At 40.1% G+C, this 15,946-nt stretch overlaps 1 protein-coding gene across 1 annotated transcript in view; it reads right to left on the bottom strand.

The window, feature by feature from the left end:
* The window catches only part of LOC104335004 (potassium voltage-gated channel subfamily KQT member 1), a 501,768-nt gene that overhangs the window by 431,263 nt on the left and 54,559 nt on the right, over positions 1–15,946 (bottom strand). Inside the window, exons 7-10 of the mRNA XM_009940687.2 lie at positions 15,735–15,845; positions 14,650–14,745; positions 13,651–13,779; positions 11,047–11,209 (exon numbers count right to left, since the gene is read on the bottom strand). Coding sequence (XP_009938989.2) covers positions 11,047–11,209; positions 13,651–13,779; positions 14,650–14,745; positions 15,735–15,845 — 499 coding nt within the window. The remainder of the gene's footprint in view (positions 1–11,046; positions 11,210–13,650; positions 13,780–14,649; positions 14,746–15,734; positions 15,846–15,946) is intronic.

The raw sequence follows: 15,946 nt of genomic DNA, 5'->3' as shown, positions 1-15,946 counted from the left end.
TTCTCGGACTTAACACTGATATGAGAACAGCAGAAAGAAAAATCTTAGCCAGCAATAGATGCAGCAGGTATAAATTAAAAATTACTCAAGGGTGAAGATTCACAGTGTAATAGCAAACAAGATCACTTTAAATGCAAGGATTGCCTAGCTATATCTAGCTGGTCTCTGAAGATTTCTTGAGCCTTTACTTGCAAAAGACAAAGATCATTGACTGGAATGTTTCAGTTTTTACCATGTACAGAGGTTGAAACAAAGCTTTATTTCTTAGACTTTTCTTCTATTTATATTCAGATATACAGAGGGTTTTTTAATCCCCAGTAGGATTAAACTGACAGAAAGGTGTAGAAGTCCCTTGTGTATGTGTCTTCAGGCAGGTTGATAGGCAATATTTTCCATCACAGCCCTTACTCCAGGTGGTACATGGAAGCATTTCCAATGCACAGAAGTAACAGCAAAGATTTCCATGGATCTGTGATTAGGAAATCTAGAAAGAACACCATGCATCCCTGTATATCAAAATTATTTTCCAAGCATCATCTATGAGACTGCAAGCAGCATGCTACAGAGAGACACAGCCACTTTCTAAACAATTTCAGTTTGCTGGATAACACCTGGGTATCTAAACAGGGAGCAAAACCAAAAAAATTATCAAAATTTTTTCTTTTCCATGTTTAAAGTAATGGTCAGTGTTACATATATATAGACACACATACCCCCCCAAAGAACCAGAGTTCATTTTACTTCTAAGTCCGGAATCTTTTCAGCTTTCCCAGCTGACATACAAGGTAAAATAAGTAATTTACATGATTTTTCAAGCCATGTTAGCTCACGTATTCAAGATTAAAAGTATATTTAAAAGGAGCAGTAAAAGTATATTTACTAGTCTGCCATTTAAATAGAACTAGTTAAAAAGAGCTTTTGTTTTTTAACATGATGTCCTGATCTCCCATAATAATATTTTGTCATTCCCATCAGAAAGGACAAATTTTTGTGGCTTAAAAAAAAGAGCTTTACATTTTGGATTAAATCACATCTTGTTTTCCCCGCAGAGCATTCACTACATTTTCTGCAAAACTCAGCTTCTCTTCTTGCAAAAGCTGACATTCCCGTTACCACTCCTCTTTGTTTGTGCTAACAATAAACACACACATAGGCCTAGGTTTCATGCCGCATCGACTAATAGCATTCCTCACTTCCATAACACTGTGTCAGGCGAAAAACACTTCATAAACAATTAAGACTCACAATCTCTCTGTCACAGAGACAAGACAGACTCATTTAACAAGTGACGCAACTGAAGAACAGTGAGTTAATTGTCTGCCCAAGGTCACACAGCAAATCAGTAACAGAGCTAGGAACAGAATCCAGGAACACTGACTCATGCAGCACTCCCTCCTCAGCAGGAGACCACCAGCTTTTCACACACAGCCTCAGCACCAAAACAGGGGTTTCGTTGCAGTTTAACAGCCCACTAGTACATGCCGGAGTTCTGTCATTCTCCCATTCTCATTTTAACAGTCTCTAGCTGCCTCTGCTGCTTTGGTGGAAAAGTTTGAGGCAAAAGCTGACAATCCTCAGCATTTCACAAAACCAGTACGCACATATCAAGAAAAAAAAAAGGAGGAAATGGAGAAAGTTGCCCTTATTCCCATTTATAAGATGAAGTACGTGCTTCTCACCTTCAGTGAGAAGACTCTGAGGTGGCTAAAAAAGGCCCTCACTTCCATGCAATCACCAGTGAACTGCAGTGGAAAACCTCACAGCCTACAGTACTGCAATTGCCCTGTATGTCACCACTGGCCTCAGGGCTGGTTGAGTTCCACCCTCTTGCCCCCCCGTCTCATCCTCTGGATCACATGGAGACATACCTTGCATTTTGAAATTAAACTACTATTGTTTGAAGTTTGGTCTTTGGCATATCAGACCACATATTCTGTATTCTGGGCTACACTGGAGCAAGACTGTTGCTACCTCACTGAAGCATCTAACAAAAAGATGAGATTCTAAAGCAGCAGTAGTGAGAAAAATCCAAATTGTGTAGCACATACTTATTTGTGCTTTGAAGTATAAGTTTTAGACTGTTTCCCCAGGCAACAGAATCACAGAAGGGTAGGGGTTGGAAGGGACCTCTGTGGGTCATCTAGTCCAACCCTCCTGCCGAAGCAGAGTCACCCACATCAGGCTGTAGAGGACCTTGTCCAGGTGGGTCTTGAATATCTCCAGAGAAGGAGACTCCACAACCTCCCTGGGCAGCCTGTGCCAGGGCTCCATCACCCTCAGAGGGAAGTTCTTCCTCGTGTTCAGACGGAACTTCCTGTGCTTCAGTTTGTGCCCTTTGCCCCTTGTCCTGTCGCTGATACACATGATGTCCTGATCTCCCAACCTTCATATAGATATTAGCGTGCATCAGGGAATGGCAAAATCTGCATTATAATTTTTTAATATTAAAGTTATTTGACTAATTAGAACAGAATTAGAAAATTGTGGTCTTAACCAGAGTTCAAGCCCTCCATAAAAAGGCAAACCTTAAATCCCAAGGTGCTGCAGTGCCACGCTGCACTGGAGAAGGCTCTGCCTGCCAGGGCTCATTTGAGCACAAGGCATCCCCCAGTGCTATGAAACGAGGGGCTGATCTTTGCCACGCTGTGGCATCCTGTACCATAAACAGCTGGTTAACAGAGCGGAGATCAGGTCAGGCAGCTGCCTTTGTGCTTGATATCAAAAGTGTGGAGACCGATCACTGCGGTGAATTAGCGAGAGGCAGGGTAAGCAGGGGAACGTGAGACAGGAGCAAACTGCTCTAGCACTGCTGCCTCTGAGGGAGGCCCACAGGCTGTCTTCCAGAGTGCTCACGGCCACTTCTGAATTGATACCAACTGCACATTGAATAAAAATTCCACTCTAGTCCATGGTCTGACCCGCTGAAGGGCTTATCCAACAGCCCCAGGCACTCTAAACACATTTCTCAGTTAAACAGTAAACCCCTGGTAAATATTTTACAAAGTATCATTTTCAAGTTTTCATCCCTCTTACAGTAGCCTAAGCTAATTTTCTAGGCCATAATCTGGATCCTGTGCTTATGTGCACATAAGGAGGAGAGAGAAGTGACTAAAAATCAGTATGCAAATTGCATTCTGCCTCTGTCTACACACATTGCCTCATCACAGAAAAATATCTCACATGATCTGATGAGATCTTGACCAATTCATGTTCACTGTTACTTATTTTCTTCCTATTATTTTGGTGTCTTTTTTTTTTTTTTTTACCACAAGTAGTTTGGTCACTCCAGCATTCTCCTAGGAAATGGACTTTCCTAGAAATGGAGTTTCTTCTTCCCTCCCTTGCAAAGCATGCATTCTGTGCTCTTTTATAGACCCATGCACCTCACCATCCTCCTATCAGCCCTGTTAGTGGCTCTCAGGTTGTTTCTGATCACTCCCTCACTCCTCAGCTATTTACTTTGTAAGACCAGATAACAAAAAGCAGCTCAACTTCAGTATATCAGTAGATCTTTCCCAGTCCTTTCTCTTTGCTTCTGGCTTGATTTTGTCCTCACTGAATCATTAGCCAAATAATAGCACGTGAAATAATTTGTAGTGTCAATTTTAGCAAATTCAGTGTTAATTTTCAGTGAAAAGAAAGAAGCATCAACTATTTTCTGACATCATTACTGTCTCTACACTTTAATTATTGGGCCAAACTTCCATTCTGCGCAGATTTTCATCTCAAATTCAGGTCATTAAAAAAGCTCATGATTTACCCAGATTGTTCCTCTCTTCCCTGTTTTGAAAAAGTGACAACTTCGATATTCATGTGAATTCAGTAAGGAACTCCTGTGTCTCCTGAATTCTTCTGTGCTGTCTGGTATTTGGACTTTAAGTGATTTAGCTGTAACAGCAGTTTCTCTAATTGACCAGGTGTCTATATCTAACTTGTTTTACTTTTGTTTGTTTCATATCTAGAGTAGTAACAGCAGTTATTCCAGTAGAATGAGATATAGTTTACAGAAATACAGGCTGGGTAGAATATCAGAGGCCTTGAGATGTGGAAACACAGGATGCAGTACATAGGAATGAGATAAGAGATGGGGCACAGGCTTGGCACTGGAGACCCCACAGCTACAAACAATTCACTCATAGTCAGTTAAAGAAAAATACAGTCCTGGAGCAGGACAAAACTGGTTTTAAATGTAACGAAGAAATATTATCTTATATACATAAAGGGGAACATATACAGTAAATTCAGATGAAACCTGGAGCTGCACACCAACAAAGAAATATGTAAAACTGTATTAGGAAACACTTCTAAGTGACCCCAAGTGGATCCCAGGAGAGGAGGAAGAAACTGTCACCACAGGCATCATATTCCTCAGTGTGAAGGACATCGGATTTCAACAACTCATTGTACCACTTCCCCTTCTCCTCCTGCAGCAAATGAAACCTTAGGACCCAAAGGAGCATAAACAAGAGGAAAACAGGCAGAAATTAAGAAGTGTTACAGTTTTACCTGTATTTTTACCATTATTGCAACTTTTTAAATATACAAAAAATATATGGCACTTAATTCTGTTTTGTAACAATTAGATCTGGGTTAATAGTGATCAGATCTCAAGACTTCAGTTATACTAGCACGAAATTCTAGTTTTACTTTTATAATGTCTGCTTCCTCTTGCTTATAAAGACAACTATGAGCATAACACTTCTCAGTCTTGCTTCCTACCATACCTTATCCATTAACTCTGAGTTTCCATTCTTGAAGTCCAGTACTTCTATTTCACTTCTCTCTTCTTCCCAAGGCTAAGTCCATCATTTTATGGTTACTCTCCAACATGTCTTTCATATTTTTAATCAGATCTCCAGCAGTACAACCCAAGGGTAAAACAGCCTCTCCTCTACTTCCACTCTCAGCCATCTGTACCAAGCCTACTGAAGATCTAGCTGAATAACAGGTTTTTCCAATGCACATGTGAGGAAAACCCCACCAGGCCCTGTATTGTGAGGAGATTCTGCTAGCTGCTCAAACATAACAAAAGAAAAACTGATTTCCTATATTTATGGTCAACAGTTGAATTTTCCCTTGACAGCCCTGTGGCAGGGCCTTGGATTTTCTTCCTTCTCTTGCCCAGAGATTTACACAGCAAGACTATCATGACGTATATTCTGGATCCAAGAGCAAAAATCATCAGGGCCACATCAATACCATGAAAGAGCTGTTAGGTTAATTTAATCTCACTTTAAACAGCTGCTTTTGTTTTATTTTTAGGCAACATGTTGAATCAAATACAATTTGTTTGGTTCTCTAATTATCCACATTGTTAAGGTTTAACGGTTATCTGAAATATTAATTTCTGGCAACAAAACATCCTATTCTGGGGTATGCTGTCCTTTGCAACTTATAATTATTATTTTTTTCCCCACTGTGCGTTGATAGTGTCTTTTTCCCAGTTTTAATAGTAAATTTTACCAGAAACCCCACTGCTACTAGTCCCTGGAGGACAGGACTTGTTGTTCGAGTTTAACTCTATAGCACAAACTCATCATTCACCACGTGCTTATCCTAAGCCAACATCATCATAAAGTCTCCCTACCACGCAGAGAAATTTTCTTTTGCTACTGAACAGCTAAATTCAGTGTCACATCACAACTGAAGATACCTGGAACATTTTCACCTAAATAAAGTTTCATCTAAATATACTGTCTTTGATAAAGCAAAAAAAATTTTCTGGATAAAAGTCTAAACTTAATTTTACTGATATTACTAATCAGAAAAAGTTTGAGGGAGTTGTAAATACTTTCTCTCCCTATGCTCTCTCATGGTCTCTAGGACCATCTGGTACAAAGTCCTTGCTCAAGCCCAGTGTGACCAGTGATCTAAACTCTGGTCCTAAATCAGGCAGAACAGGGAGTTGAATAAACGCAGGACAAAAATAAACTTTTAAAACCTCAAAAGCTGTCAGATTTAATCAGAAGAGTGAGTTTGGCAGAGGCAGCTGTTCTCTTCCACTCAGCCTCCACCTCCCCTTACACCACCCCCCAGCCTCAGTTCTACCATCCACTCTGGTCATGCGAGAGAAACTACAGAATTCACTGGAAGTTCTCACTCAGGACAGCCAGGGCTGAAACAGCAGAGACTGAAAACTCTGTGGTAGAGGCATACAGGTGTGCTTCTACAATTCTTACAGGCAAGTACCGTTAGTACCTACAAGTTCTGAACTGACTGTCAAATTTAGAAGTTAAGCAGTCCTATGCCAAAAATAGATTCTCACTGCAAAACCACCAGCATCTGCTACAACCTCACCTTCTGAAGAGCACAACAGTCCTCAGAAGCACTGTATCTGGGTACTTTCTCTTGTTAATTTAGAGCATATCTTTGTATTTATGCTTTTCTGACTTACTGACAGTTACACAGACCCTCAAAAGATCTGGCGTTTGCTTTATTCTGTTAATTTTAGCCACATGATTTTTCTCACCTTTCACTCAGCTTGTCAGCACTGGAATCTATGAATCCACTTCATTTAAAGTGTTTGCTGCTTGGTATGTTCTGCAGATTCTAATCCACCCACACCACTGAGGGAAAGCAGCCCTTTTTCCTCAAGGGAAAAGCAGCCAGTTTCCAGGAACAATCAACCCATTACTAGACAGGTGAAATCCAGAATGTCAGCATCCAAACTAGCATTACAGACAGAATAAATCAACACTAACACTACTACACATTTTAAATAAGAGGGCTTACAAAGGTATTCTGGAGGTCATCAAAAATTACGGTTCTCTCCCCACTCCTGGTGGAAAGTCACTCCTGTGCAGTTTTGCTTTAAATATTGGAGGGGATGTGGGGGGAAAATATGTCAGCATGCAAGAAACTCCAAAAAGCAAACAGAAAAGCATGGTGATAAATAGGGAATTTTGGTTTTACCCCAGGAGACATTTATCACTGTGAGAGTCTTGTGACTTTGACAAATTTTACACTAATGAGTTGTGTATACAACCTACAATAACTGACAGAGAATAATATGTTCCATCTGCTGGAGATGTCCCAGGAGGCTGATGTTCAAGGTCCAAAACCTTTCACATTTTTATAACTTTTTCCTCCCTAATAAAAAGCATTATGAAACAGCTATTCAGTTCATTTTGAGAAGCATACATTGCAGTGAATAGCTGTTCTTTGAAGATGAAACTCAAGTGCATGTAAAAGTTTTCAGTTACACTCAAATGTTATTTGCTTTTCTTCTATTTGCATCAGTCTTTATGACCTGCCACTCAGTCTTGCTATTATAAGTAACTACCATCTTGATACTTAAGTTTCTTCTTTAAATGTTACAGAAACAGTAAAGGTGCCAGAGACTTCATACATGTCTTCTCATCCTGATAAGAGACCCTGCTGCAGGGGAGCATGTTCACAATGGTTGACAGAGTACAGGTAAAGATCAGTTTCAAGGCTACAGAGAACAATTACGGCTATAATCTCAGGTGAGGATGAAATCACTGAGGGTTTTAAGATCACTACCAGAAAATACTAAATCATACACCCTGGTATGAAAGAGTTCCTCAGTAGAAGCAACAGGCATCCATGAAAAGAATATACTGCACCAGAGTATATTCAGCATCACAGTTCTTTTCCAGAATTGTTTTTCTTAAATCCATGTTTGCTTTAGTTGTTTCTTTTTAATTTCTTTCTAAACAGCTTCCCCATTTTGAGAGGTTTTACTTCAAAGAAGGGGATTATTATTGCAGAATACTGTTGGCCTTTCCATTCTTTGAGGGCAACAGAGCACTGGCACAGGCTGCCCAGAGGGGTTGTGTTTGAATACCTCCAGAGGAGTCTCCTCCTCTGGAGATATTCAAAACTCACCTGGATGAGGTTCTGTGCAACCTGCTCTAGGTGACCCTGTTTTGGCAGTGGATTGGACTAGATGATCCACAGAGGTCCCTTCCAAACCCTACCATTCTGCAATTCCTGTAAGGATGGTGGAGTTCTTCAGGTTGCAAAGCACCATGGCAGTCACACCTGAAACCCCATGCATAGTACAGAACTAGGTCAGGAACTGTTTTCCTTTTAGGTTATCAAGTGTTTGTTTCAAGATTCCATCACTTATGGTATATAAAGATTTAGTCCCTACAGTATGCACTATCCAATACATGTTTTTTTTATGACACATACGCAAGTATCTCAGAAACCTCAAAGCTGATCATATTTATAGCCTTTGTAAGGCTTCCCTTTTCCCAAACCTCCTTCATATAAAAGCATTTTTGCCTAGCTTTGAAAAGTATGCCTCCTAAGCAAGTTTTGAGCAAGCCAAGAGGATGGACATGGATGCATGAACAGGATATCCTAAAACCCCTTTATTTTCATGAAAACAAGGTGTGCTCACAAAATTCAGTTCCTGAATTAAGGTAAATCTCTCCTTTAGGAAGGAAATTTTAACTAAATTTCAGTCTATTTCTGCCCAGAACAAGGCATTTTGTTAGTGACTGTTCTTCTGTTGACTGCTCTTTCCAGGTCTCCCTACAGTCTCTCTCACATCTGACCAGAGCAGCAGACTAGAAGAGTTGTTTTAAAACAGCAGCTCTGCTCCTCCTAGGTCAGGCCTATAAAAGTGATCTAATTCAACCTCGAAGTCTGCCATCATCTGTAAAACATCCATCCCCCACAACCTATGAATAAAATATTCCACTGTAACAACACTGAAATAGAAGCTGGCATGGCCCATTTCAATTGCATTTTTTAATTATTATTTTCTGTACCTTTTCTACTTTCAGCTTTAAGAGAGGAAAAAAATACCCCTGTTTACAGCCCTGAAGCCTAATACTTCCATTTCACAAGAACAGAAGTCTATTAATTCTAGGAAGAACTTCACCGAGAGAAATCAAGTTCAAACTTTTGAGAGGTGTCAAGAATGTTCAGTCAATTGAGCAGTCGAGTTAGCCAACTACATTTCTGGAAGCTTTGCAACAGAAGGAGTGAATCAGAAAATCAAATGAAGTGTGACTTACCCCTGACAGTGGCTAAGGCAAATAGTGAAAGAAAATGAAAAAAAAAGATAAAACTTAATTGGTAGAGGAATAACACGCATGGCTGTCTCTCAGAACAAGAATAAGTTAGACCAGCCATCAAAGTACAACAAGAAAACACTTTCAGAAGAGGGGGAAAAAAATTCTTTCATTTTCTTCCATTACCAAGCTATCAGGCAGAAAGAGATACAAGCTTGTCTTTTCAATCTCTCTTCTCTGATGCACAGAGCTTTGCTCAGACTAACTATGAACATTTAACGAACATGGATTAAGTGACAAATGTGCACTGGTAGAGTCACGAATACAGACAACACAGTCCCCAACATCATAACTGTCTTTAGTACTGTGACAAGTTACGCATCACTTTGCTCCTTCTATCCATCACTGACAGATACCACAATATCAGAATGCACTCTGCAAAGTCTGCTATGACATGGTCAGCAACCGAAGCTGCACAGCTCTAATAAACGTGCTGAGAACGAATACATATTCTGTTAAGAGACATGTAGTTACAGGAGCAACTTTATAAATGAAGTCATACCCTTCATTTCCTTTCCCAGAACCCTATAAAAGCACTGGAAATGCAAAACAACAATCAAAATACCACCATTGCTGAAAAGCATTCTGACCTCAAAGTGACAGATACAAGACTTATGTAAGAATATAAAACATAAAGAAGAACATGGGGGGTAATGAAAATCTCCATCAGTGGAAGAAAGAAACTTCCTCCCACAATGGCAGTTCATGGCTATCAGTTGCATGAAGCAGAGGCTTGAAAGTCTTTAAATCCCTGCAGGAGCCAGATCCTCCTGTCCTTTACAGATGTGCCTCAATGTGCCACAGCTCTCAGATCCCTGCTATCCTATATCTGACTGACGGCTCTAGCATGGATGACATCAGTTGCACTGACCATACAATCTAGCAACTCTGTAGAGTCAGAGCAACCCAGTCAAACTCTTCTATTTGATTGTGTTCAGTACAGAAGACAAAACACATTCCCTCTGGGGGCAAAAATATTTAAAGCACTTTTTATTAAAGAAACCATTATGTCAAGACTAGAGCCATACTCTCTCCAAGCTGAAATTATGCATCAGCTTCAATGTCACATAAAAGTAGCAATTTTGTATATAGTTGATGTTCAGGTTTATCAAAGACAGATGAAAACTTAAGTCAAAGCATCACATAACATACCTTTGACTAGGGCCAGCATCTTTGGCTACCTCAGTTACCTAGAGGCATGCAACATAACTCCTCAGACTATGAGAAGACTTCCCTTGAACTAAAGATTTAGCAGTTCCAGAACTAGCGCAAGTACCCCCATCACACAAAAGTGGAAAAATTAGCTTACCAAAAAGCCTCACTTTATGGTAAACAGTACTATTTCATACCCACATTTCCACTACAAGCTTACATTTAAAAAGAATTTTACAAACAAAGTAATATCTTAGCTCAGCAGTGAAATTCAGCCAGTTTCCAGGCTGAAATACAACAGCCACTTGCAGCAACATGCAATATTTTAAATTAAGCAAAAGAAAGTGAAAAAAACCCACTTTTCAAAACTGCTTGGTTGACATAGGCATAACAACATTCAGCTGTAACTACCACAATTTATTTTCACAATGTTTAAGAGGGTGCTGTAAAAAAGTAGATATTTTTCTTGTTTTATTTTCCTTCCTTCCTTCAGGCTCTATGTGAGGTAAAGTTTAAAGGTGGGTTAGACCTGAGGAAGCTTTCCATCCACCTCATAATTCAAAAAGTAGAATTAACAACATATCCAGCATCTTAATTGAGTTAACTTTGGTAAACAAAGAAAGCTATTTTGATGTTCACACCACATTAATCCAAAGATCTCCTTTAATTTGTGTCCCCCTGTTTTTGTTACGTAATTTTCCTTGGTATGAGGCATCTCACTTTACTGATGAGTTGAAAATATTTTTTTTTTTTTTTTTTTTACAGAAATTTTCCCTTCATCAGTTCATTTCAGTTTAACTTTGTGTCTTAAAAAATGCTAACGTGAACGTAAGTGAAAGTAAATTACCTCCTGGTTCATCAATGTAGAAAGACACATCTTTTTTGTCTTCTTGTTCATCAACATGATCATAAGTGATCTGTGGAATAGACAAGGCATTCTCTCCTGGGTTTATTACAGGCGCAGAACCATTACCACAGCCTAGTTTCCCTTTTCTTTTGTATCTTCTAGCCTGTGGTAGCAGAAATGGGATGATATCAGATGATACTCTCAAAACTAGGAAAGTACACATGTGAACTTCACTGTACAGTAAATGCATTTGAGGTTGTATTAGTTGTTTTTTTTAAAGAATGACACTGAAATTCAGTGAAAGCGTTACAACATCAGTTAATGTTTGCAGAGTGGCTGATTCTGAATTATCAACTTAAACCTGTAAGAATTTGATTCTCAGGAGAAGCCAGCACATGCTGAAAATCAGGTCTCAAAATTTCTCAAACTGGCTCCAAAGCACTAATTATTTGAATATATAACAGCTTGGCTGTAACATCTTTCCAAAGCTCTAATGAAATGTAACCATACACTTTGAATGATGAGCTAAGCACTGTGCAGCCTTTTCAATTAAGGAAAACTTCACCTTTTACCAAAAAGGCTCAAATAGGCACATCAGGAGAAGATAAATCCTTCCTCCTGCATCCAAAGTTGAAGTTCTCCTGATTTTAGAAGCATAAGAGGTAACCTAATAAACACCCTACAACTGGTACATAAGAACAAAAAATGAAGGTTTGCATTCAACTGGTTCCAAGTAATGCTGGTCTCCATCTGCCTTTGCAGCTAGAAGCAACTAACACAACAGCCACGTATACTGATTACACAGCCTGTGCTGTCTGCCACCTGGATGCTCCCATCATGTAGCTATATAAATACTACCTCTCACAACATTGCATTTATTTCCAGTCTTCATGACTACCTACCCATTGGCTCTAGCTCCACCTGGTTCTACTACTCACACACCTCAAAACAGAGGTGAGATGTATACTGTAAGTTGCCTGATGCTCCAGTAACCTTCTGAGAAGGAGCTAAGATCTAGGGCTACTGGATTCAATTCTGCAAAATCCTCTGGCCTCTGCTGTGACCACTAAGCAGTCAGCAGTGACAAGCATCATCAGAGAGAACAAGTGTTTGCACATATCAAACAGCTACACGCTCAATATATACAAAAATGGGACAATTCTACTTAGTCCAAGTAAACCAATTCTTATTTTATTAGTCTGCATTCAGTCTCTTGGAACTCATTCTTCTGTTCAGCTCTGCAGTAATTATATCAAAGCATGTTTGAAATTAATCAAACAGGGCATAAAAATGGTAGAAATGAGCATTTAGTGTTGACAGTGGATGCACTACCATTCATCAAAATGCTTCTAAAGGCAAAGATTATGGGCTCTTACAGCAGAAAAAGAAACTAGGATTTCTCTAGAGAACAAGATGCTACAACATGCATAAGATGATCAATATACATTTAAGTCTTTAAAATAATAGGCTAGGTAGGGAAAGAAAGAACTAGTCTCCTTTGACAAGAGACGACAATCCATTGGTAAGAGATGGAAGAACCATTGCTACATTCTTGAATTAGGCTTAGCAGTTCACAGGGAAATTCAGGTTTAATAATATATTAGGGAAATCCCTCTCACTAGAGACAGAGAAAAAACACCGAGGGCACTAAAACTAACCTGTTATTTCCAGCTCTCCCACCATAGCTTGCTTGCTGTTCAGCAGCACGTGCTACCCAGCCTTACTTCAGCTTTACCCCTTTCCTCCTGGGTTTTCTGCCTCTGGTTAGGAAAAACCTAGTCTCATGGCAAAGTTATACACTGCTCAGCACCAAGGAGATCACACAGCCAGAACACCAAAACATATACCTGCACACAGGTAACGCTGATACAGCTTTCTACATCTGCTGTGGGGAAATCGTACTGCAGTTCTCCACTGGGCAACAGGCATCAGTGGTATCCCGCTGCCATTTCAAAACCGGGCCTCCAACCTCACTTCAGAAACCCCGGGATCTGAGCTAGCCCTGCCGCAGACCTGGACCTTTCCAGAAGGGATGCTGAAGGCTAGACAGGCTTGCCAGTGAAACTACCCGACCATGTCTAGGCAATCCCACCTGTGCAGACAAACGCTATCCCGCTTCACTGCGGGCACAGCTCAGGAGTTTCCTCCAAATTTCTACACACAGCCCCAGATAAAAGTACCACGGAGAGAAGTACTTGGGCAAGAAAAGCACAGATCCGGTCAGCCACGTGCTGAATATGAAGATAAACTTTTCAACTAGCTTTCTCCATTCTTCCTGTTTGAACTACTAAAATGCAAAATGGGACAGTGACTTACACCACCCTTTGAGAAGGTAGAGGAGACTTCAAAGAGGATAAAACAACAGACACCTGGCACCTGTCTGACCACCAGGGCAAATTTAAAATTAGAAGACATTTGTCCCTCAGGAATATTTTAAGGAAAACCAAACTAATCATGCTGTGGCATGAGGAAAACAATCAAGTGTCTCATTACAAATGCTTTTCAGCTCTCCAAATTCTTTGGACACTTTGCCAGGATTTTGGCAAGTCATCCCAATCAAATTAAAAGCAAGGGCAGAACAGAGCTCTGCCAACTCTCCATTACCTGTTTTTTCAGGCTAGGGCTAGATGGCGCTGGCGTTTTTTGGGGATTCTGCACCGGGGATGTGACATAGATCTTCCAGGTCGCTGTAGAACTGCAGGATTTCTCTGCTGCATAGCACCGCCACAGAGTCTACAACAAAACCCCAAACCAGTCATCTCAGCGAGTAAGGAGTCACTGTTGTCCTGCAGGACAGGCAAATCGGATTTTGCTGCAAATCAAACTGACAGCAAAATCTTCAATCAATGTCAACATGCTGTGAAGGGTTCTGACTGCAGTCGCTGTGCTATACCACACAACACCATGCCTAATAATATACGTTATTCCCTGTATATAACTGCAGTTAGTGTCATTTGCACCAGGAAACACACACTCGGCACACAGGGATCTGATGTACGCTCTCTGTAGCCTTCTCCCTAGGAGCTGAGGTCTAACTCTGCTCACAGTGGAAAAAAAAAACAAACCAAAAAACCATCACAAACAAACCCTCATAAAAGCGAATCCCCACAAGCATCATCGAATACTGCTGGTTCCCTTTTTCTGCAGCGTGCCACATTTTAGTATTTGTACACCATGCTATTGCATTCTTTATATTATCGTACAGAATGTTATGCTGGGACATTTTTCTAAACAGAGGTGTGTGTATACATGTATATGTACACACATTCGTCACCTCAGGATTTGGCAGATGCACAGGATCTAAGGGAATATAAAAAGGAAGTTAGGAACTAAAGATGATAGCAAACATTTTTTTTTACTGCTTTGCTAAATAGACTCACTGCATTCAGTTAGTGTCATTGTGCCTGTGAATATCACTCATGAGAGGGGGGACAGGCAATTCTCTAACTCTCTCTAGTGACTGAAGTGGATCAGAAAGACAAAGTGGTTAAACACGAGTTATAGACTTATAAATTCTAGGAACTGTGATGCTCAGTACTTTACCTACTAGGCCACACTCCCTCTCCAATACTCTCTTCAGCATTTTACTGTTAGGGGACTTGCCTGAATTAGAGAAGCTGCAGCTGGGATTTGTCTGTTGAAATGCTTCTGACGTTGCTTCTGCTGTACTTTCAGGGCAAAACCAGACCCCAGAATACCCTAAAAAAAGCCCCAAAATTACCAGTCAGGCTCCGATATGGCTTCACATACCTCAATCAAATACTTAGCACACAAAATAGACATTTAATAAAAGAAATTCCTAGAAAAACTTCTGAATTCAAGTGTCCACAGAGGAAGAATTCTATTTATTGCAAACAAAAAAATCTGAAATTGAGCATGTTAATATTGGCATCATGTAACTTCCATAAACAACACGCGTTTATTGCTGGGATCAACAGATAACATTAATCAGAGGCGGTCACGTTCCAAAGGCAACCCTACACAACGGTGGGAGAAGCAAACGCCAGTGTCACATGACTGATCTACAGCTATTCTTTGCACTTGTTTTTAATTCCTTGCCACAAAAAAACCCCACAACTAAAGCCAGAAACCAGTTTGATTTGCCAGGCAAACTGAGCAAAGAAGCCAAATATACGCTTTGTAATTTCAGCATTTCTGTTAAAGTTACTGAAGAAATACTTTGTCTTTTCTAACTGTTTTGATGTTGTCTTTATTTTCCCCTCATTTATGTATTTGAGGATCCAAAAAGCCCAAAGATGTGTGAAAGCAGATGCAGTTTCCTATACCTCTGCTTTACAGCAGTGTTGCTCTCCTCAGAGGGCCCCAAATTGTTCTTCTGTTATCACGAAATAGCAGAAATGAAGGGAGTTTCACCTCTGGCACTGACATGCTGATAAAAAAACCTCTTTCTCTTTACCTCACAGAATAGCTTCAGTTCTCAGAGTAGCAAAAATTATTCTTACCTCCTTTCTAGGCCACATCTCTCTAAAATGACTGCAGTAAAGATACAGCGGTTTCATTTATGCGCGTGCACGGACACACAGACATACACTTGAGGATGTGCAAGTGCACATCCTGAAGCAACACCCAATCCCGTTATTTCCTATCAAAGGTAACAATTCAAAGCTACCTAATAGTAAGCCCAAGCCAGACAGACACTTTAATAAACCGTTCCAAGTTCTACTTACCGCTGGTAGAGCGAAGAAAGATATAGCAAATACAGAAAAACAGGAGGCTATTGTCTTCCCAATCCATGTCTGGGGAACTTTGTCTCCATAACCAATTGTTGTGACTGTTACCTAGGCCAGAAACAAACAGCTGATTCACTACAATGCAGTACTATTTTTTCCCCCCCAAAAGCAGGAAAAAAAAAAAAAGACAACAGTAAATAAGCATCAGG

The sequence above is a fragment of the Opisthocomus hoazin genome, chromosome 1 (genome assembly GCF_030867145.1).
Source record: "Opisthocomus hoazin isolate bOpiHoa1 chromosome 1, bOpiHoa1.hap1, whole genome shotgun sequence".
NCBI lineage: Eukaryota > Metazoa > Chordata > Aves > Opisthocomiformes > Opisthocomidae > Opisthocomus > Opisthocomus hoazin.
Note: the sequence above shows the minus strand (reverse complement) of the source record. Positions and strands in the feature narration are given on the sequence as shown.